This window comes from Onychomys torridus, chromosome 9, assembly GCF_903995425.1.
Source record: "Onychomys torridus chromosome 9, mOncTor1.1, whole genome shotgun sequence".
In the NCBI taxonomy this organism is placed as follows: Eukaryota; Metazoa; Chordata; class Mammalia; order Rodentia; family Cricetidae; genus Onychomys; species Onychomys torridus.
In genome coordinates this window covers 61815306-61839655 of record NC_050451.1, presented here as the reverse complement: position 1 = coordinate 61839655, position 24350 = coordinate 61815306, and the positions used below count along the sequence as shown (strand labels likewise).

The following is a 24350-nucleotide window of genomic DNA, read 5'->3' as shown; positions in this document are numbered from 1 at the left end:
CGAGCATCTCATTCCTCACTCTCAGAAGTCACCTAAATGCTGTTAGGGTTTTTTGTTTGTTCGGATTTTTTGTTTCATTTTGTTTTGTTTTGTTTTGTTTTGTTTGTTTGTTTTGAGACAGGGTTTCTCTGTGTAGCTTTGAAGCCTGTCCTGGAACTCGCTTTGGAAACCAGGCTGGTCTAGAACTCAGAGATCTGCCTGCCTCTGACTCCGGAATGAGGGGATTAAGGGTGTGGGATACTACCAGCCAGACTGCTGTTAGGAGTTTTGAGGTGTATACTGCTTATGGTGGTTTCAAAGAAAAAGGCCCCCAAAGGGATTGGTACTAAGAGATGTGGCCTTGCTGGAGTAAGTGTGGTCTTTTTGGAGGAAATGTGTCACTATAGTGGTCTCATATATGCTCAAGCCATGCCCAGTGAGACAGACCACTTTCTGTTGTAAGATGTAAGAACTCTCAGCTCCTTCTCTAGCACATCTGCCTGCATGTTGCTTTGCTTCCCGTCATGATGATAATGGACCAAACCTCTGAACTGTAAGCAAGCCACCACAATTAAATGCATTCCTTTATAAGAGTTGCCATGGTCATGGTATCTCTTCACAGCAACAGAAACACTAACTGAGGCACTGTTCTTAACTGCTTCCAGCTGACAAGGCATGGGCAGTAGTCAGAATGTCTCAGAAGAGGGCTGATTTAAGCAGCCATCATAAAACTTAACCAATGGTAACATCCTAGAACAAATGATGGCCATCTGGTGATAGTATGACAGGGATTTAAAAACACTTTAAAAACCATTAACAAAACTAAGAATTAGAAAGCTAAAAAAATCAACATTAACAAACTCTCAAATAGACTAAGATTCAAATAACAAAAACATCAGGAGAGAGAGAAAGGAAGGAGGGAGGGAAAGGAAAGATAGAAGGTGGGGTGGGCAGCGGTGGTGCACACCTTTAATCTGAGCACTTGGAAGGCAGAAGCAGGGGGATCTCAGAGTTTAAGGTCAACCGGGGCTACAGAATGAGCTCCAGGGCAGCCAGGGCTGTTACACAGAGAAACCCTGTTTGTTTGGTTTTTTATTTTTTATTTTTTTTTGGGGGGGGGATTAGCATGATAGCTCAGCAGGCCATGATTTTATCCCCAAACCCAAGGATCTTTGTTCAGTACCCCAGGTCCCACAAGGGAGAGGGAGAAGGAAGGAACTGAATCCTTTAGCCCATATATTACACCACCAATGAGTGTGGGCAGTCATTTGCACATACACATAAACACATACACACACACATAAAATAAAAATGTAAAAAGAAAAAGGAATTAGAATTGTTTTCCAATTTAAAAATAGATACATATGGAATAATACATAAAAGAAGGTGAAAAGCCTTTATTCATACTAATTCTATAACATCCTTCCCAATTAAATAAAAATCTGTTCATTTTCTATATGCATTTGAAAAATCACTTCAGAATGACTTTTAGTTTTAAATCTGTTATAATATTTCAAAACAATTTGGTTTCGAGGAAATAGTATAAGTTCAAATACATTTATACTAATAATGTTATTTTCATTTTCATAACCTAAGTTCTTTGTCCTTTTTGTTTTTCACGAATCCTTACCTTAAATTAAGTTTGAATTTAAAGTATATAGTAGCCACTCACTATAATAAAAATCTATTTAAGAAAATGGAATTGTTTTAGTACACATCTATTTCAGGCAAAGCCAAAATCTGACAGTCAGGTGAACCACTTATTCAGCAGATGATACCAAGTTTTACTAGGAAAGTACAATAGCAAAGGTCATTTGATGAATTCGATTTTCTCAGGACAAAGTCAATACCAAAAGGCAGGAGGCAATGTCAGTAACTCTCATTTAACAACGTGCTAGAATGGGTAACCTAATGTCTGTCCCTCTGGTGCACCAACTCACAGACATACCTGCCCAAGTATTCTGACCAGAGGAACCCCCACCTAAAGTATTAAAGACAAAAGGAACCCTGGCTGGCCTGGTACTCCCTAGGAAGTCCAAGCAGTCTCAAACTCAGAAATCTCCTGCTTCCTACCTCAGTTTCCTCAGTGTTAGGCGTATAAGCACGCACCACCACACCTAGCCGTGTCTATAATTTTAATTCAATCAAAGACTATTCTTTGCTTCCTAGCTTTAATTGCTAACTGACTTTTGATATACTTGGTTTTAAAACCTAGTACCTATTCATGCTATGTAAGCACTTAGCTGTGTTCCCAGTTACTGCCAGATTTGCTTGCTCAACCAAGACCTATCCATGGGATTTTCCCAAAGCTAGTCATACTCCAGAAAGCACAACCAATTCTCTATCAATCTAAGGTGATAACATCAAAGAGTTTCATAATTTGCCATCCTGGGACGTAGAAGGAGGCTCTGTCTCAAACAAAATGAGCAAAATTGTAATGGATAATTAAAAATAGATTAATAATTAATCGTCTATGATAATCATACTCGTAGCCACGTTAGTTAAGTCTTCTAGGTATACATAGAGATATTTCAGATAGGTAATCTTCAAATACTTCAAAGACCTACAGAATATAGCATTTAAAATATTTTTAAAATTTAGACTTTCTGGACAATGAGACATGTCTGCTCCTGACAATACCGAGAGGAGGATGGGCATTGAAGACACTTCATATGGAGTTTATCTTCACCTTGGCAAAAATAGCCATTTGGGCAAGAAACTGTTCTTGCCTGGATTGCTTGATCAACTGGACATGCAGGACCCATAGAAAGGTGACCACTAAACTTTGTTTGACAAAACGGTCCTTCAGGTACCTGCTTCACAGAGGAAACTGCCAGAAATTCCACAGGACACTGAGAGAAGTGACCGAGAGACTCTAGCCTTGTGGGCTGAAGACAAATGCCCCAACTTTACAAAGGAATATTAGGTGACTGTCCAGGCTGCCAGCTGTCTCTGTCTACCCTGCAAGACTCCCGAAAATTACTTGCATCCTTCTCCCGGTTCTCAGGTAATATTATATCCTTCTGAGGTCTTTGATGTGGTTGAAGACTAGATAGTTATAATTTCCTCAGTTACGATAAAAGATAAGTTAGATATAAAAACCTTAGACTCACAAATATAGGATAGATAAAATATTTTGTTTAATTTTGCCAAAACAAATAGACTAGATATTATAACTATAATTCTTGCTTGATAATTGTTTTGTTATATGTAATTTTATTATGTAAAAGTTAAAACCTTCCTTTTAAAAAAAAAAAAAAAGAAAAGGGGAAGTGCTGTAGATATCGCTCTGTATAAATAAAATGCTGTTTGGCCAGTGGCCAGGCAGGAAGTATAGGCGGGACAAAAGAGAAGAGAATTCTGGGAAGTGGAAGGCTGGGGGAGAGACACTGCCAGCCGCTGCCATAAGAAGCAACATGTAAAGACATTGGTAAGCCACAAGCCATGTGGCAAAGTATAGACTAACAGAAATGGGTTCATTTAAGAAGCCTGCCACGGCCATACAGTTTGTAAACAATATAAGTTTCTGTGTGTTTACTTGGTTGGTTCTGAGCATCTATGGGCCTGGCGGGTAAGAGAGATTTGTCCTGATTGTGGGCCAGGCAGGAAAACTCTAACTACAGTGGTTTTGGCCAAATGATTTCACTATTCAATCTGAATCATTACAAATACATAACTGAAATAGAAGCACGTTTCCATTAGTAAGAAAGACCCAAATACTTCTCTGAATATTGAAGTCCTTAAAATGAACTCAACTTTGATTCTCTCCCAAATGCTCTGTCCTATCTTTAATAACATATTTAGTTTCCTTAACAATAAAACATTCAGTTTGCTGCATTAACTACATTCTAAATAAGTTATTCTGGGCAGAAGTTGTAATCCTAACACCCAGGAGGCTAAGGCAAAAGGATCCGTGCAAGTCTAAGGCTAGCATGGGCTTCAAAACAAGCTTTGGGCACAACACAGTATCCCATAACCAACTGCAGGTGGAGAGAAGTGGGCCCTGGGAGCTTGCTGATCTCCATACAGCCCCATGGCACACATGTCCCATGTACCTATGCATGCTTGTACACATGCACACACACATACTCACTAGCTAACAAAATAAACATAATAAAAAAAATAAAGTCTCTATTAGTTTGTTCAGACATTTACTAACACAATAGGTATTGATGTATACTAAAAAGGAAAAGAATGTGTAAAGAAAGCAAGTAAATGCATAAAACACACCTCCTGCAAATCTACGTGATAACTTACAAAGTTAAATTACACCACAAAGAGATATCTCTACAGCTCTCACCGAAGAATGAAAGAATGCCAAAAAATGAAAGAATGCTTTTAAAAATCGCATTGAGTGAGTTTTTACTACCACCTAGTGTTATACCTCAAGAAATACCTTATAAAAATTAAAAATTTTTAGATACTTGTTTTAACCAAACATTACTAGTTAACATACCAAGTAGCATACCACTGAGAGCAGCTGATAGCAAAAGACCATAGGAGTATACAGCAGGTGACAACTAGAGTTCAGAAGGTCAACCTATCAGAACTAAGGGTTCTGTTAGAGGAAAGGACAACACAAGGCGTCATGAAATTGGCTGTTTCTTGTTGTAAACCCTTGTGCAATAACAGCTATGATTCTCCCCGTTACTGTGCATTTCCATGTTATGTGTACATGTAATCTCATGATTGTATCTCAAGCTGGGGCACAACTTTCTCTGTACATTTGGGATAATTGGATAACTTTCCCCAGCTGTGTTTATTTTACATACATCTGGCCAGGGCCATTCTCCGGACAAAAGTATTTCAGCTAAGATACCTTTTTTTCCAAGGACAAATGCAGATAAACATTAGCTCATCTCACTTACAGATTTGCTCATCTCACTTACAGGTAACACAAAATAACCACTAACAATAAAAACCTCAACTCTTTACCTTCATCCTGGTTTATTTACACAAGACTTTTTAGAATTCCCTAATTGATCTTAGCCATTAGTTGACCCTACTAGAGAACTCCCTTTAGTCACTCCCCTTTTGGGTTGTAATTGGAAGCTGACAATTATTGCTTTATGTGTGGATCCTTATCACCTCTCTCTGCGACCCTGAAAACTTCGAGCCTCAAATTGCTTTGCCAAAGAATTACTGCATGTGTATATAGACTGGTTCTCTCACAGCACTAGGGAAATTGATGTAGAAGAACAAAGATGAGGACAGAGAAGGAAAGAACTAGGGAGAATGATGAGAAAACAGAGAAGAGCAGAAAGGACGGAGAGAGAGCTAAGAATGAGAACAAAAGAAACTAGATAGAATCGCCATAGAAGAATAAAGTGAATGGACTAAAGAACTCAGTGTGCTTCGATTCATTTGATATCCCTCAGATTAGAACCCTCAGCTGGTCGTTACCCTGGAAGAAAACAAAAAAGGCTGGACCTATTATTGTTTTGGGGAGCATCTAAAAACCTACTGAGCTCAAAATGTCAGTTACAGTATAGGATACCCTGGGGGCCTACAGGGGCTCCCTAGTAAGACCTTACTCAAGGTCAGAGAATCTGAGCTTGCTTTACCCAGCAGGGCTGAGTAATGGGATGATTTGGCCACAGGCATGGTTACCAGGTGTTTTGAAGGGTCTATACTTGGCAGTACATTGTGCTTTGATCTTGGAGGAGGAGGGGTATGTTTTGCCACTGTATAAATAAAAAGTCCTTTGGAATAAACCTTGAGGTGGCTGGGTATTGACCCAAGGCTCTCCCAAAGCTATCCTGTGTCTCTGTCTTTCTAATTGTCTCCTTCAATCTTTTTAATACTTCCTCATTCCTCTCTCCTCCTCCCAAGAAAGAACCCTTTGACAGGTTGGAGCTGGACTCCCACATATGGAACCTGAACATAGAGTTTGGGTATGGAGGACAAAAGAGAAGGAACACTACAGGTTAACTGGGTGTGCTTGATAATTAATTGGGATATGGTGATATTCTTTTCTTTGGGAGTAAAACTGTAAATAAAGAACAAGGTAATAGTAGAAGTTAGGCTACAGCAAGCTTGTCTCTCTCTCTCTCCTCTCTCTCTCTCTCTCTCTCTCTCTCTCTCTCTCTCTCTCTAAGTTAGGTCTAAAGTTGTATATAAGTTAAGTCATAAGAGTTTTGGTGAGGTTTGAGAAAGACAGGCTTTAGGTATAGGGATATGGTGAAGACTTGGCTAAGAAGGTTTAACTCAGAGTAGGTTTCAGGCAGCACAGAACCTGGGATGCAGAAAGCAGCGTCTGGGACTGAGCAGCCACTGCAGACTTAGCAGTCCAAGAATGAGAAGCTGCTTCAGAGAATGCCAGCTTCAGAAAGCAGCAGCAGGAGCAGCAGCTGAGACCCGAGGCATCAACTCATCAGCAGCAGCAGACACCAAGAGAGCCAGGGTGAGCGGTGAGGGTGAGGGTCTGGAGCAGCGAGAGTCTGTGTGCTTTCTGCCATAGTGGAGCCTCAGTGAGGAGAGTGCAATCAGACAGGGTGTTTGTGAGAATGTGGCTCTGCAATCTTGAAGAACTGAATGAGGGACGCCCCAGGAGAGCTTGGGAAGAGCTGAGGGCAGCTGGAGGGCGAGTGGGCAGGGCATCCTGGCCACTGTTTGAGAAACAAAGCCTCCAGAGAAAGATGCCCATGGGGCATGCACCTGGCAGGCCAGGGAAAAAGTGCCTCCAAGTCTGAGTGTGTGTTCTGGAGACATTGAGGTACCTATGGAGACATGCCCAGGCATAGAAAGTGCAGCTGAGGTTTTGAGCACAAGGACTGAGTCCCTAGCAGCAGCAGCAGCAGTGCTGGAACTGCTGAATGAGACAGAGCCACACTCCAGGCTGAATGGCAGCAGAGATGCACTGGAACTCAGGCCAGCCAGAGTTCCCAATGGCAGGGTAAGGCAGAGCCATGCAGCATGAGGCAGGTTTGAGCCATTGAGCCTCAGGACACCAAGGTCTCAGGGCTGGCAGGCCAGAGGCAGGAGGTGCAGACAGATCAGGACTATAAATGAGGAAATGGAACAGAGCTAGCTGCTTCTATTTGCTGGCAGAGACTCTTGTTTGAACAGGGTTGTTACATATAAGGGAACTGCAACAAATTTTTGGTTGTGAGATTCTTCATATTTGGAGCTTTTGCTTCAGATTCATTATGACTTGGACAGTTTTACAAAGACCTCAGAACAGCTGGTGAGCCAGGCCCTGATCTTGAGCTTTCAGTAGAACATTAGGACTAGTATCAGAATTGACTGTTTGAACTTTTCAGAATTAAGAAATGGGATGGACAAGAGTGGTACAATTGTGATGGGACAATTTTGATCTCACCTACACATATATACTCTATCAACTATGGTGACTCACAAACTGTTTTGTGTAGAAATGGAACTGCTGTGTAGGATTGGATGGAACTCTTTGGTGTAGAAATGGAGAAGTTTGGGGCTGGGGATTTAGCTCAGTGGTAGAGCACTTTCCTAGCAATCGCAAGGCCCTGGGTTCAGTCCTCAGCTCCAACAAAAAAAAAAAAAAAAAGAAAGAAAAGAAAGAAATAGAGAAGTTTGTTTTTTCTACCCAGGCTCAAGATGCAGCTTCAAAAGGAGTTGTTATATTCCTCAGTCTATTTAATTAAAAAAAAAAAAAAAAAAAAAGTACAGATGAGTTGGAGTTCTTTGTATGGATAATGTTAGCCTGTATTAATGTACCCTATGTTCTGTTAGCAAGAAATGCATAAAGTTCTATTAAGAAATTGCTTTTGAGCCGGGCAGTGGTGGTGCACACCTTTAATCCCAGCACTTGGGAGGCAGAGCCAGGTGGATTCCTGTGAGTTCGAGACCAGCCTGGTCTACAGATCGAGATCCAGGACAGTCACCAAAACTATACAGAGAGAAACCCTGTCTCAAAAAACCAAAAAAAAAAAAACTTTTGGATGTTTAGAAATGTAAATAATTCTATTAAGAGTTTGCTTTTTGTTTGTGAGAACTGTAATTTTGTATAGTAATTCATACTAGAATTATGATGTTAACTTGCTAATGTTAATAAACCACAGTATGGTGATACTAAGAGTCCTTAGATTTGATGCAGTTGCATCAGAAATTTATTGATTTAAAAAAAGGGTTTGGTGCAGCTAAAACTTCTGTAGTTATTTTAGACCCATTCAAAAAGGCCATTCTATCTTTACCATCCTCTACCCCTTTACTAGGAGATACAGCAGCCATAATACAGCTTAGTGGAAAGTTGATTCAGAGCTGCATAGAGTTAAGCTCTGTACCCTCACTTGAGATCTTTATATTATTAAGAAGGGGGACTTTGTTGGGGCACATAGCGACTCCCTAGTAAGACCTTACTCAAGGTCAGAGAATTTGAGCTTGTTTTACCCAGCAGGGCTGCATATTGGGATGGTTTGGCCCCAGGCATGGTTACCAGGTGTTTTAAAGATTCTATACTTGGCTGTACATTGTGCTTTGATCTTGAAAGGAGGAGGTCTTTTGCCTCGCCCCTTGGCATTGTATAAAAAGCCCTTTGGAATAAACCTCGAGGTGGCTGGGTATTGATTGACCCAGGCTCCCCCTAAAGCTATCTTGTGTCTCTGTCTTTCTTAACATCTCCTTTCATCTTTCTATCTAATACTTCCTCATTCCTCTCTTCTCCCAACAAGAACCCTTCGACAGGTCAGAGCTGGACTTCCACAGGATATCTGCCATGCATCTTGTCTGTGAAAGGGTTTAACTGAAGCTAATGCTTATGTTCAATGCTTGAACTTTAGGTTCCATAGGGCAAAGTAGTACTAATGGGCCTTTATCACTCACTATTTAATGTCACCTTCAACTCACTCCAAATAACCTGTTGAAACCAAAAAACATAACAGAGTAAAATAAAATATACCTACAAGTGAAAAAAGAACAAGATGGCAAAAGATACACATTTTTGTTTATTCTGACTTTCATCTTTAGTAAGACTATTTTGCTATACAAGAAACTAATTTTCTCAGTCTTTTAACCCAAATATGATCTCCAAAGATTTCTAGTGAATTAATAACTTGAATACCCAATGTATTACAGTGGGATTTTTCCTACAGCTTTTTAAAAATTATATTACATTATATAAACTGTTTTCCAGAAATGATAAATTCTCTGTGTGAGTTATGGATAATACTTCTTATTCCTCATATACATACATATATATATACATATATACATATACATATACATATATATATATATATATATATATATATATATATATATAAAATGTTCAACTTCTGAAATTGAATGTCATAAATAAATCCTCATGTGTCTTTGTCTACAAGTACTCACTTGAAATGACCTCTCCATTGTTATTGCAAAGTAGTATTCTCTCCTGGGATATCTCCGCTCACAGACCAAAACTTGATTGCATATTCTGCCCTTTGCTCCCGTTTGCTTGGTAATCAATTTTTTCCCAATCATCTGTGAGGAAACAGCTTTTGCTTCTTCTGGACTATAATAAGAAAAAGAATTCAAATTCTTCTCTTCTCCAATTGAGAAAAATCTGTATCACAGGTATATCTCAGTGTTTTCAACAATCTGATAATTTAAATAAGGTTTTTATTTTAAAAACTATGACTTACGAGAAAACTATCTTCACCCCTCCTTTGAGGCCACTTGAAAACGTTCCTTTTCCTCTGCCACCAGCTAAAACCTGAGCCTTTATCACAACATCCTTTGATCCTAGAAGAAAAATACTTCTTATTACAGACAGGAAACAGGAGTCACACACAAGACAGTATTTAAGACTCATTATTAAGTAGTGTTATTAAATGAAGTCCCATTAATCTACAATGTCTAAGACTGAGGTATTCCATGTATAAAGATTTTCTGGATTTAGATTTGAAAAGTAGAACATTCACCATCTAAAAGATGTATGCTTTTAAAAGATGAGACAAACATGGCATATACTCACTTATAAGTGGATATTGGCTGTAAAGTAAAGATAATCATGTTGCACTCCACAGACCCAGAGAGGCTAAGTAACAAGGAGGGCTGAAGAGGGGGATGTATGGTTCTCCCTAGAAAGGGGAAACAGACTTCATGGGTGGACTTGGAACAGGTGAGGATAGAAACAGGAGGAATCAAATAAGGGTGAAAGGATGGAGGGAGAGAGTACTGGGAGAGAAAACTGGACTTTGAGAAGCATTTTGGGGGTGAAGTAGAAACCTAGTTGGATAGAAACTCCCTGGGACTTATGAGGGTGACCCTAGCAAAGACTCCTAGTAATGGGGTATATGGAGCCTTAACTGATCATCTTCTGTAACTACATAAGGCTTCCAGCGGAGGGACTGGAACACCAACCCAGCCACAAAACCTTCAGCCTACAATCTGTCCTACCTACAAGATGTGTTGGGGTACAGGTAGCCTAGAACTTGTGGGAATATCCAACCAATGACTGATCCAACTTGAGACCCAGTCCACAAGAGGGAGTCCATGCCTGACACTGCCTGGAGGGCCAGGAACCAGAGGCTGGATATCCCAGAGACCTAGGATAACACCAAACATGACCGGAAAAAAAAAAAAAAAAAAAAAAAGTCAATGAAATGATTCTGCTATACTCTTAGACCAGAGCCTATTATAATCATCATCAATCAGAGAAGTTTCATTCAGCAACTAATAGAAGCAAATGCAGAGACCCACAGCCAAACATTAGGCTGAGCTTAGAGAATCCCGTGGAAGAGGAGCCAGAGGGGTCAAGGACAACATAACAACATAGCTCATAGAATCACCTAACCAGGGTTCATAGGGACTCACAGAGACTGAAGCAATACTCAGGGAGCCTTTATGGGTCTAACCTAGGTCCTCTGCACACAGGTTATGGCTGCAAAGCTTGGTGTTCTTGTGGGAGCAGGGCTGTCTCCGACTCTTTTGCCGCTCATGGGACCCTTTTCCTCCTCCTGGGTTGCCTCACCCAGTCTTGATATGAGGGCATGTGCCTAGTCTTATTGTAACTTTGTTGTGCCATGTTTGGCAGCTATCTAGAGGAATGCCCTTTTCTAAAGGGAAATGGAGGAGGAGTGGATCTGGAGGAGTGGGGAGGTGGGGGGAGGGCCTGGGAGAAAAGGAGGGAGGAGAAACGGTGGTTGGGGATGTAAATATGAAAGAATAAATAAATTTTTATAAAAAGATCTATACCTTTAAAAGATTAGACACATTAAATCATTTCTGAATCAGACTAATGCTTTGGAAGGTATTAAAATCGCAATACTAAGATTAAAATGTTTTCTTAACCCTTCCCATGGCTGGAGAGATGGATCGTAGTTAAGATCACTTGTTGCTATTCCAGCAGAACCAGGCTCAGTTCCCAGCACCCTCATGGTAACTCATAACCATCTGTAACTCCAATTCCAAATGATCCAATGCCTTCTTCTGACCTACACAGGCACTTGGAATGCATGTAGTGTACATATATAGATATATGCAAACAAAACACCCATACATATAAACAAATCTAATTAAAAAAAAAAAACCTTCCTAGTTTCTCTGTTCAGATGTAAACTTACATTGTAAATGCTGAGTCACAAATACTACTTTAAGCAGGACTTGGGATAATTCCAGTACCTAGACTGGTGATGTTTTAAACCCCACAACAGCAAATTCTGTTACCATACATCACTGAGCAGTGACGCTTCGAAGAGTTACTTACTAAGAGTTAGGAAGATAGGCATATAAAAAAATCCTAAATGCTACACTCATATGTCATTCACATAGCTTATAAATAGTATAATACTACTTCTTTAACCAGCAGGAAAAAAACACTATATTCCCCCCACTTCCAATTTACTGTACAGAACTAGCAAACCTGGGGCTGAGAAGATGGCTCAGTGTTTGATGTGCAAGCATGAGGACCTGGGTTCACATCCCAGCAACCACATAAGAAGCCAGGCACAGGTGCACATCTACAGCCACAGGGAGAACCCTGAAGCTTGCTAGCCAGCCGACTGACACTGTATCCATGCTCAGTAGGTGAGCCTGTCTCAAAAACATCATGTGGAGGTCTAACAATATGCTCAGCAGGTAAAGCATTTGCCACACAAGCCTAGGGTCCTAGGTTCAATCTCCAGGCCCACAGAAGAAAACTAAAAAGTTGTCCTCGTGTTTACACACAGATGCGCGCGCACACACACACACACACACACACACAGATGCACACACACACACGCACACACGCACACACACACACACGCACGCACGCACACGCACGCACACACACACGCACGCGCACACACACACACACACACGCGCACGCACGCGCGCACACACACACACACACACACACACACAGATTTTTTTTTTAAGTGGAGAGCAATAAAGGAAGATACCCAACACTGATCCTCTGGCCTCACATGCACCTACACAGGGGCATTCATACCCAAACCTAGCAAACTGGGTAGTTAATCTTGATTTTACTCACTGTTCATAATCAAGGGTAATTAATACCTTTTAGAAAGGCATTCTCTTGTCACAAAGACATGCGGAATTCTGGTCCTCTTCATTCTGCCTCTCTGAACATTTTGCCTACCCTGCCAGTGTAGTATCATTTACCATATTATGGCAAAACTATATAGGGCCTTTTGCTAGTGCTATTTGATGTATCTCTAACACAAAATCATCTCTGGGATATGACCACTACCCTATAAATATGTATTTGAACAGGCTGAAGATAGGTACTCTACTATGAGAAAAAGCCATTTCCCACTGCACAAAGCAGAATGAACAAATCAATAAATGAGATAATAAATGCTTCTGGTGATCAAATAAAAAGTGAACTAAGCCAGGTATAGAGCTACACACCTTTGATCTACACACTTGGGAAGTAGAGGCAGGTGGATCTCTGAGTTCAAGGCTAGCCTGGACTACAGAGAAAGTTCTAGGACAACCAGGGCTACCCAAAGAAACCCTGTCTTGAAAAACAAAAAGTAAACTACATACATGATTACTACAAAAGAACACTTATAAAATGAATGATGTAAATTAGCTACATTAGAAATGTTTACTTCTTAAATCAGAACATGGCCCTACCGGTAGTATTTAGGAACAAAGAGGATACTCCCATTGCCACAATGCAGTACTTGGCCACTGCTTCTTTCCTACAGCTGGACACCTGCCCTGGCCAGCCTTCTTCTCACCTGGATGACTCGCAGTCCTATGGACTAGTTGAAGCGGTAGCCAATGAGCAGATGGCGCTCTACGTACAACTCTTCAAACACTCACTATTTACAAGGGCCTTCCAAGACCCTAGAGCCTAGACAGTGCCCTTTAGTTCCCGGGCCCTCCCTGCACTCCAGCCACACTCCTTTCCTCTTGCCCCCAGGACTCGCTCTAACCATCTGAGGTACTCTTCAGTCAGCTGCCTGCCAAGCTTCTCCAAGCCTCACATTGAGCCTTAGGCTTACTTATGCTGACAAGCCTAGTTAGTGATGTATCTGCCTACCTCTGGCCAATTCCCCTTCTCTGATCTGCTTTTCCCACCAGAGACTCACCAACTTCTGACTTAATACATAGCCTTCTGTCTCACTTGTTGCTTGGCTTCCCCACTAGAACAAGGCTCCAGGCAGCAGAACCTTAGCTGTAGTCATTGATGTGTATAAGCTGCTCTTAGAGTTCCTAAGACGACACATCCTGCTAGATGTTGAAAAAGGAGCATATTTACAAGGAACAGAATTTTCTTAAATCTAATATAATTTTCCACTGTTCCTGAAAAACCGAGAATTGAAAATACTAGCCTCTCAGAAGTGCCTTATTTAGGAAAAACCATTCCTTTTCAATATGCCACAGACTCCACCACTCACAACTATCTGAAAACTAGTAATAGGTAATTAAAGGCAGTTTAAACATTAATTTAAAAACTAACAATAATGTCCTTAGTCAGAAATCAACAGGTAGCCTCAGGGACCAGAAGACAGGCACTGTTCACACTAAAACAAAAAGCTCGTATTCATTCAAGCTCTCCCTGGCTATCTGCCAACTCTGGATTCTCTAGTATTTTAGAAATATTCATTTACATTCAAAGATATGCAGAAGGGGAGAAGGATTAGAAAATTAAGTATGGAGTCAAATGATTAAAAAGTTTAACCAACTCCATTAATTCGTGCAACAGATTCCTTGCAGACCCCCACAGAAGATGCAGAGGCAACAGGGTAGAGAAAAGCCCAGGCTCTCCTGGCAGAGCTTTAGTGCTATCCTGTTACAGACTGGCATGGCCTCTCACCATTTTCAGTCTTTGCCAAGAACAAACTTTCTCTCCTCCACAGGCCTGCAAGGCAGAGCTCCCTGACCTGCTGGTTAAGAGCAGTTACAGCTCTTGCAGAGGAGCCATACCAGAGCCGGCTCAGAGCCACCTGCTATTCCAGTTCCAGCGGAATTCCATGCCCTCTTCTGGGCTCTGTGGGCACCTGCATGCACGTGGTACACGTACTCACACAGGCACACACACTACACACAAATAATTTTTAAAAGGTAACAATTCTTTTTAAAGTCAGAGTTCCCACCTGTCCTTTACAGGTCTAGGTCCTAATCCACACAAGTTGTCAGAAATATAAAAGTATTAAAATAATTATCTCATTTAAGTTTTCAATTACTTTTTCAGAAAATATTTAAGTGGAAAAAATAATATTTTTGAAATAGGTACAGTTTTACTAACTTCATTCATAAATAAATCAAGACCTGTTGACATTGACCACACACAAATTCAAATCCCACTGCATTCAATTAACAGGCATTTCACTGAAATTAGTATTCCACAAAACTTTTGTTGAAAAATCTAGAAAAAAATTTTTTTGATTATAGCAATAAAAACTATAAAGTCGCCGGGCAGTGGTGGTGCAAGCCTTTAATCCCAGCACTCGGGAGGCAGAGGCAGGCAGATTTTTGTGAGTTCGAGGCCAGCCTGGGCTACCGAGTGAGTTCCAGGAAAGGTGCAAAGCTACACAGAGAAACCCTGTCTCGAAACACACACACACACACACACACACACACACAAAAACCCTATAAAGTCATACTCTCAAGTCAAAAAAACAACAGCCATCTCATTCAAAACACAGCTTATATAGTAATATTCTCATTTTTAAAGAATATTCTCATTTTTACAGCTAAGATAAATTTAAACATTTCTTAGATGCTCTCTAGTCTATGTGAAAAGCTAATACACACAAAGTTCACCAAAGCACATTTAAAGTCATAGCATAGTAACGAGAAGTACATCCAAGATGACTGCCTACTCACCTACCTAAAAACTGGTCCAACGTCAAGTACAGAAAACAGTGCACAGACACTACACTATTTCATTATGTTTTCATGCTAAACCTTTGAAAATGTAAATTTAGGCTTATTTCCTAGACTCAAAAATTGTTTAAGATATTTCTACAAATTCAAACTAATGAAAGTTATTAAGGATTCTCTCGATAAAAGATTGTACTAGAAAATATGGGCCATGCTTGAACCCGTTCAACAAACTCGACTGTGTACTGACTACCTAATCATTACCTCATTCTCAGACCTCTTTCTAAGCTTTTAGGATGGGTCAGTGAGCAGACGCAGCTTGCTGGGAGGGAGCTCAGTCAGTCTAGAGCTCAGCTTCTTCACTCTCAGTCAGCTGTTTCCCACACCAGAAGCAAGGAAGTGCATGTCGCCTTCCCCACAACCACACACACAAACAGCTAAGATCCCCTTCAGAATCTTTCTAAAACAAAAAATATAAACAAACAAAAAACCCTCCTCACAGCCACCATCCTTCAAGCTACAAAGAGAATCACTTTCCCCGTAAGTCTGTTCTAGCTAAAAAGAGGATTTCTGCATTCTAGGGCCAATGTAAGTGGTTCTTAAATCACTAACACCACAGCTCAAAATCATCTTATAATAACTAAATTTTCAAACGTTGTAAAATCCTACCTTCTCAAAAAAAAAAGCCAAGTAAAATGTGGTGGCACACACCTAATCCCAGCATTTTGAGAAGGCAGACAGGAGACTCTGAGTTCAAAGACATCTTTGGCAACATGAGAACCTACCTCTTGAAATAAACAAATGTCAAAAGTCATCAAACCACAAGTAAAGCTTACATCTTATCCAAGTTTCTGTGTCAAGGTGACTAAGGTGTTTTTGGTTTTGTTTGTAAGTACCTAATTTTTTGGCAATTGCATAAGCTTCATCGGATGACTTTGCCACAAAGCCTTTGGGAACTGAGATGCCAGCTTCCCGCAATAAGTCCATACTCAAGTATTCGTGCAGCGAGAGATTCCTTTGTTGCTGCTGCTGTATTTGGAGTCCATGCTTGTTAAACAAACCAGAATTCCCCAGAACCTAAAAAAAAAAAAAAAAATGGAGACATACTTAAGTATGACAGTGGTTTATCAGTTGTTTTACAAGAAGGAAAGAGCAAATGAACCACCCCTCATATTTGGTTATAGAGTGCTCGGTTCTTCTTAACTACAACAAAATTGCTACATTAAATCATCCAAACACAACAGAGTATCTGAATTATAATAAAACTGAAAGCTGGTCTACCAGTTAATTATCAAATGTTAGTTACCCTTGTAACTTTTTAACTGTTTCCTCATCACCCATCCCTAGTCTTTATCTGACATCTGTGCTTCATTACCATATCTCCACTAGCCTACAGGAAATGGCTAACTGAATGATAAATTCAGAAGTTCTAAGGCCAATCTCATCTTCTCCACAAAACTAAAACTGATTCCCAATTGTTTCTCTTCCCTTCTCTAAGATCTATATCACCTGGCATTAGATGTATGATAGCTGAATGATTTGGACCCATACTCCTTCCAAGAGAACATGGCTATTACAAACTCCTTCCCTTTTCAATCCATGTTGAATGATCATTCATTCTATTAAACATTTAAAGCACACAGGAACTAGAAATAGAATAGTGAAATTATCCTCAAAGGCTTAATTCTAATGTGTATTTGTGCACAAGGACAGGCAGTAAACAAACATGCCAGAGGGCAATAAGAAAGAGTGTCATACAGAGAGATACTAAAATATCCGTTTTCAGTTTAATCAGAATTATGACCAAAAAGTATAAGGTGTTAGCAGTGCACACCTGGTAACCTAAGTTCCTCAGATCCCTTACAAAAGTGAAAGTCGTCCTCTGGCCTCCACACATGCCCTGTGGGGAACATTCACACACACACCCAGCACACAGAAGACATATCACTCTAGCATACTCTATCTCTGTCTCTGTCTCTCTGTCTCTGTCTCTCTGTCTCTGTCTCTGTCTCTGTCTCTCTGTCTCTGTCTCTCTGTCTCTGTCTCTGTCTCTGTCTCTCTGTCTCTGTCTCTCTGTCTCTGTCTCTGTCTCTCTCTCTCTCTGTCTCTCTCTCTCTCTCACACACACACACACACACACACTCACACACAATTTTTTCTTATTAAACAGAATGTCAAAAAGAAATCTCTAATCTCTACTGCTGAACAAGAAAGAAATATGCAGCTAGCTTTTCAGCTTCCTGTAGCAAGGCCACAACTCAGAAAGCATACTCATCAGTTAGAGCTCTAACATCTATTAGTCCCAATACTTCAAGTCAGAGTCTAAGCTAAACCTAATAAAATGTTAAAATACCTGCCTTCCCTTTGAAAATCCTCAATCCTTTGAACCCTCCAAGGCAATACAGAACAAATTAGCCACAAAATCCTTCCAAGACTGCGCTGCAACGGACTCTTAAGCTTTAGCTGTACACTCCCATTACTTCCACATGAAACCCAACACACCAAAACATAATTCTCACAAGTACAGTCCCATAAGAATTAAAGAGCCTTACATAAAGTCCATTTCTTGAAATGAGTTCTTGATCTACTACATCAAAATTAAAACATTTCTTAACATGAAGATTCCTGGACTCCATTCTCTATAAAAACCAGAATGTCTGAACTGGACTCAAAGAAATCTGAACTGGTAATAAATCACCTAGTTGATTCTTAAGGTCCCTAGTTTGAGAACCTCTAACCTAACAAGGCAATCCCATATAATAGCAAGTTACCACTAACTCATCTAGTTAAAAGTCTGGCTAAGGTCCACAACATGGTACAGTAGACAGAAGTGGCTTTGCCATACAAGCCTAGTGACCAGAATTCAAGCCCCAAAACCAGTAAAGGTGGAAGAAAAAACAACTCCACAAAGTTGTCCTCTGAACTCCATGTGCACAGAGTTCACACACACACACACACACACACACACACACACACTCACTCACTCACTCACTCACACGGGGAGAAGAGGAAGGAGACACACTGAGAAAGGAGGAGGAGGAACAAGAAGAACATGAATGAGAGCAAGAACAAACAATAATAAAATTAAACCTGGATAACATTTCATTTGGCTAACTCAATAGCTTAGTTCCGTGTCACTGAAATTAAACGCAGCAACTTCCCACTGTTCTGGATGTCTACCTCCTGACCTGATCCTAGATATCACCAACAGCAATGAGTCTTATACCACCCAAAGACACATACAGTAACATTCACAGCAGCCTTACTCATAGGACAGAAATGTAAACAGCCGAATTGTTCACCAACAGGATAAATTATAAATATTTATATAATAGGATACTTCAGAGAGGGAAAAAACCCATTGCTGTTCACATAGTAAATTAAAGTCACAAATGTAATGCTGAAGTAAAGACACCAAAGATAAGAATAAAACCTTCCAAGATATTTCCTTTTTTTTTTTTTTTTTTTTTTTTTTTTTGGTTTTTTTGAGACAGGGTTTCTCTGTGTAGCTTTGCGCCTTTCCTGGAACTCGCTTTGGAGACCAGGCTGGCCTCGAACTCACAGAGATCCACCTGGCTCTGCCTCCCGAGTGCTGGGATTAAAGGCGGTATTTCCTATTTTCACTACATTTTTTATATTTATGTACGTGAGTCCACAGGTCATGGCACAAACATGCCCAAGGACAACTTGCCTGAGTCAGTCCTCTCCTGCCACCATGTGAGTCCCAGGGATCAACTCAGGTCTTCAAGCATGGTGGTACATACCTTTACCCATTGAGCCATCCTGCCAGCCCCTGTGTTTTTTACATAGCTCAAATCGGTCAAAAATTAGCCTGTGGTGGCAGAAGCCAGAACCAATGGTTACTTTTCAAGGGAGTATTGGTAAAGGAAGAGCACAAGAAGCTCTCGGGAGCTGAAAACTCAGACACCCATCTTACCTGAGTGATGACTTAGAAATTGTACACAAACATAAAAATCAATCTAGCCATTAAATCTAATCATAGATTTTACTGCACATAAACTATACCTCAAAAATAAACCTAGTAAAGTTGTCACACTCATTTTTTTAATGTTTCCATAGGAGACAGTGTTGCACTAATGCTAAACCTTTTAATGCTGGGGCTAGAGAGTTAGGAGCACATACTAACACACATACACCAGAGTACCCAGGTTCTGTTCTCAGCATCCACAACTGAACAGAGCTCACAGTTGCATGTAACTCCAGCTTTAGGGGATCAGGTGCTCAATTCCAGACTCTATAGACACCGGCACACATGTGCACATACACATGCACAGTCACATACATGCATAATTAAAAACAAAATAATTTTTTAAAAGAGTCAAACAGCAGTATATGCCACTAGATGGCACCTCCTCAGCCGCATGCATCAAAAAGAAATACCACAGAAAAGGATCCCAATTCCTAAAACATAAAATCTAAAGGATACTGTAGGGACTACACATTAGATATTCACTTTAAATGAAGTTCCTACATATATGAGTGCACTATGGTTATTTGGGAGGTCCTATTCCTTGAGGATTGGGGGTGTTTTGTCTTGGTTTGGTTTATTTGTTTGTTTTGAGGTGGCCCAGGCCAGTCTAGAACTCTAGGAGTCAAGTGATACTGATATCCCAGTCCCTGGGTAGCTGGTACTACACATACTACACAATATGTTTTATTCTTTTTGTTTGTTTGGTTTTGGTTGTTTTGTTTTTCAAGGCAGGGTTTCTCTGTGTATCCTTGGCTGTCCTAGAGCTTGCTCTGTAGACCAGGGTGGTCTTGAACTCACAAGAGATCTACCTGACTCTGCCTCCCAAGTGCTATGAGCTAAATCCCCAACCCCCAATGGTGCACGCCTTTAATCCCAGCACTAGAGAAGCAGAGGCAGGTGGATCTCTGTGAGTTCGAGGCCAGCCTGGTCTACAGAGTGAGTTCCAGGAAAGGCTCCAAAGCTGCACAGAGAAACCCCATCTCAAAAAACCATTAAAAAAAATTATATGATATATAAGTATCCATGGGTGAAATGCCATGATACCTGCAACTTACTCTCAGGTGTTTTAGCAAAAAACGAAATGGTGTGATTTTATATGCATATATAATTTTTGAGATTATAGTTTAATTATAATATTTATCTCTTGCCTTGCCTTTCCTCCCTCCAAACTCTCCCATACATCCCCTTTTTCATTCCACTCTTCTTCAAATTCATGACCTCTTTTTTCCACTAGTTGTTATTGTATGCAAATATGTATTCACATATACATATATATTCCTAAATATATATAAATACATTCCTATATGTTCAGTCCATCTAATGCTACCTGTATGTATGTTTTCAAGGATGATCATTTGGCACTGAGTAACTAATAGATGTGCTCTTCCCTGGGGAAGGCCACCTCTCCCATTTCCAGCTTTTCTCAATTGCCTGTAGCTCCTGGTGTCGGGTGGAGGCCTTGTGGGCTTTTCTTCATCAGTCTGGCACGTCACTTGGTGTCATCCTTGTTCAGCTTACATTTGAGCAGTCATGTCAGTGAGACTTTATGGGTACAGCTTCTGATATTACTGAGACACAATCTCAAAACAGACTCCCTGATCCTGATTCCTACAATTTTTATGGCCCCTCTTCCTCAATGTTCCCTGAGCCTTAGGTATGAGATGTTCCACAGATGTATCCACTGGGACTGGGCTCCACAACTCTGCATTTTGATTGATTGTGGTTTTCTATGGGGGGTCTCCATTTGTTGCAAAGAGAAGTTTCCTTGATGAGGGATGAAGACTACTACACTTACATGTGGGTATAAGGACAAATATTTATAGACTGTTGTTAGGGATCATGATGGTTTAATAAATTAGTGGTTGTAGATTCTACTCCAATAACCATGACTTCAACAGCACTGAGTAGTAGCTGGGCTTTCCAGTATAAAGTGGTCTCTCTCTTACTGAGCAGATCTTAAGTCTAATTAGAAAGTTGTTAATCACCATCAAGGCATGTGTGCCACTACCACAGCCTTAGAGTACCATGCTGGTTGTGATATGGTTCATAGGCATCACAGTCCAGTAGGACTGTTTGTTGGGTAGGGCTGTTGGTTGCCTCCCTTTGGGGAGATTTCATGGTGCCTTTCATGAAAGCCAGTCTTCAGGGAGGGGGCATTTGAATCAGTTCCAGATCAAGGGTCTCTGGGTCCCGTTTCTGAAATACATGGTGTCTTCAGGAACAGATTTACCTTGCAGATTTACTGGGGTTTTTGTTAGGTAGTCTCTGACTCTTAGATACATGCATATAATATTTTAAAGATAAAGTATATGAAGCCAGGTAGTGGTAGCAGCATCCCACAACCTTAATTCCAGGACTCAGGAGGCAGAGGCAAACAGATCTATCTCTGTGAGTTGAGTGATCTACAGAGCAAAGACTATACAGAGAATGGGGGGGGGGGGGGATGCAAAATATTAAATTAGGTGAAAGCATTACAAGTATCCACTGTACTACTACTGGAACACTTTAATTAGTTTGAGTTTGGTTTGGTTTGGTTTTGATTTTTGTTTTTCAAGACAGGGTTTCCCTGTGTAGCCCTGGCTGTCCTGGAACTCATTCTATGGACCAGCTGGCCTTGACCTCAGACATCCCCCTGCTTCTGCCTCCAGGGTACTGGGATTAAAGGCATGTGCCACCATGCCCAGCTCTTTAAGAGTTTTAATGTCTGAAGTATTTAGATAAACTGCTTCCTTGCAGCACTAGCTGCTGTAACTTCAAACTTCATTAGTTTTAAATTCTGTTAGCTATACCATCCCTGCAAAGACTGGGCAGCATCAGAAGTTACAGTTAGATAGGAGGAGGGAGTTTAGGTGTTCTACTGCAGAAGCTGTGGGTAATAATAATGTATTTCTATTTTGAAGCAGCTGGAAAGGTGGCTATGTATACTCTTATCACAAAAAAAGAGGTAACAAAATGCTAATTATCTACCCTGACTTAATCATTAACTACACACAAATTAAAATATTATGAATCAACTAAAAAACTAAAAGGAAACTTGAGGAAAAAGAAAAGGTGACCAAAACAAACCCAGGAATTGTTTTAAAGAACTGAATTGCTAAATAGAATGTGTGACCTTGAACAAGTTTCCTCCTAAGACATGTCCATATGGACAAGCAAGGTGTCAAGACTACTAACAAAACTCCACACTTACACTCTTGATGCTCAAGTGACAGGCTAAGAGCTGCAACAAAGACAACATATTACACATCCCACAGGGAAGAGGCGAAGGCATTTTAATAGGATTTCCAAACAGATGAAAACTATTAGAATGAAAACATATCTGTTCACTAAATCCCTATTCTCTAAAAACTAGGCATCATCATTTAAGGAAGGGGGGGGGGGGGACTAAATCTATTCAACTATGATGTGCCTGAAGAGTTACTGCAGAACATAACCAAAAACTCTGGAACTAGCTCAGAAACATATCCTGCTCTGGAAGTTTTAAGGTGTTAACATCGAGGGCCAATCTTTATGGGGCTTGTTTAATTGGTTTGTTGCTGGTTTGAGACAGGGTCTCCTGTAGCCTACGCTGGCCTTGAACTCTCTATGAAGACGACGATGACCTTGAATGTCTGATCCCCTTAGAATGCCAGGATTACAGAGATGCTGGGGCTGGAACCCAGGGCTTCCTACACGCTAGGCAGGTACTCAACAAAACGAACAGCATCCCCAGCACCCAGCTTTGATGTTCTTGGCGTTGGAGAGCACACACAAGCACACCCACAGCTTCAGGAAGGGGCAGTCGTGGAAATTAAACCCCAGCCTTCACCCCGTCCGCTGTGTCTGTCTCCGAGGCCAAAGTACTTCTCTTAGCCACACAAGATCGTCATCAATGACAACTGTGCTGCTGACAAGCCTAATGACCTCAGGTCAACATCTGTCACACTCTAAATATCAAGAAACAAAGCAACAAAAAAAGAAGTCGGCACCACACCGGAGTCCGTCCAGAAATGAAGTCCTCTGAAAGATTCCTTCCTTACTCTCCCGGCTAATCAGCTGGGAAAACTTAAAACTCGTCCCTAGCACTCGCTGCTAGGGCTGACCGATGAAAACACAACGACTTGAGGAGGGTAGGTAGGCCGATTCCGCTAGTGTTCCGAAGTCCTTTCCCCGGCAACGACAGCTCCCGGGACACGAAGGTTCACTTGAAGGGCATCATCCCCCTTACCCCAGAGGGGCCCCGGAAGCGCCGGGCCTGGCCCAGGACGACCCCAGGCTCCTCTCGACCAGCCCTGCCACGCTCCTGGAGTCGAAGCCGGGCAGCCGAGGCGCCGGGCCGGGCCTCCCGGGGACGCGGGCTGGAGCGGAGAGGAGCTGCCCATGCGCCGGGCTCGGACTCCTGGCTCGCAGCCTCACCGCCGAGCCCCGCACCGCACCCGGGACGCGCCAGCGCCGCCGACAGCCCGGCAGCCGGGCCGCGACCCCGCCCCGCGCCTCGCCCGCCGACCCCCGAGGCGGAAGCCGACCGAGCGGACTTACCTGGGCGGCGGCCCGCAGCGTAGTCTGCTGCCGGTGGCTCCTCAGGGCGGCCGCGGCCAACTGCCGGCCGTAGAACATGGACGCCGCCATTTCTGAGTCCGACCGGTCCCCGCGGCACCGCGCAGGCGCAGAGACGCAACTGCCTCCGACGCGCACCCCGGGCCAGCGAACCTGGACTATCCCCGCCCCAGGGGGCGGGGCCTCGCGTTAACCTTGTCGCTGCCGGACCGGCCGGACCGGCCTGGCTCGGCCGACGGAGAACAGACTTTGACCCTCAGAACTTTCACCTCCGCCTCAAAGGGTGCCCTGTGGCCAGGGGGCCACCGGAACGCTTCCTCGAGAACTGCAGCGTCGCCACTTATCTTCCCTGAGCCCTAGTGGCCTCACCTGTAAAAAAAAAAAAAAAAAAAAACGAGGTTAATTCGTGATAGTGAATGTATGCTCTGAGTCTTTAGGATACAATAGCTTAAATAAAATAAAATAGCGCCCTGATACTCGAAAGTTTGTCACTCACTAAAGCAGACTACGCTCTGAAAACATGAGCAAAATGTCTTGGAAAGAGACCTGGAGGGATGGCTTTAGTAGTTCAGAGCTGGTACAGCTGTTGCCGAAGACCTAAGCT

General features: G+C 41.7%; 1 protein-coding gene across 2 annotated transcripts in view; it reads right to left on the bottom strand.

Moving 5' to 3' along the window:
- Sucla2 (succinate-CoA ligase ADP-forming subunit beta) overlaps positions 1 to 23872 on the bottom strand; it is a 43911-nt gene extending 20039 nt beyond the window's left edge. The window contains exons 1-4 of one of the 2 annotated variants that reach the window (XM_036199078.1): positions 23729 to 23872; positions 16116 to 16296; positions 9579 to 9678; positions 9286 to 9448 (exon numbers count right to left, since the gene is read on the bottom strand). In XM_036199078.1, coding sequence (XP_036054971.1) covers positions 9286 to 9448; positions 9579 to 9678; positions 16116 to 16296; positions 23729 to 23818 — 534 coding nt within the window. In that variant the 5' untranslated portion in view covers positions 23819 to 23872. Of the gene's footprint in view, positions 1 to 9285; positions 9449 to 9578; positions 9679 to 16115; positions 16297 to 23417; positions 23629 to 23728 lie in introns of those variants that run through there. The other variant, XM_036199079.1, reaches the window with a different exon arrangement.
- Between the last annotated feature and the right edge of the window lie 478 nt (positions 23873 to 24350).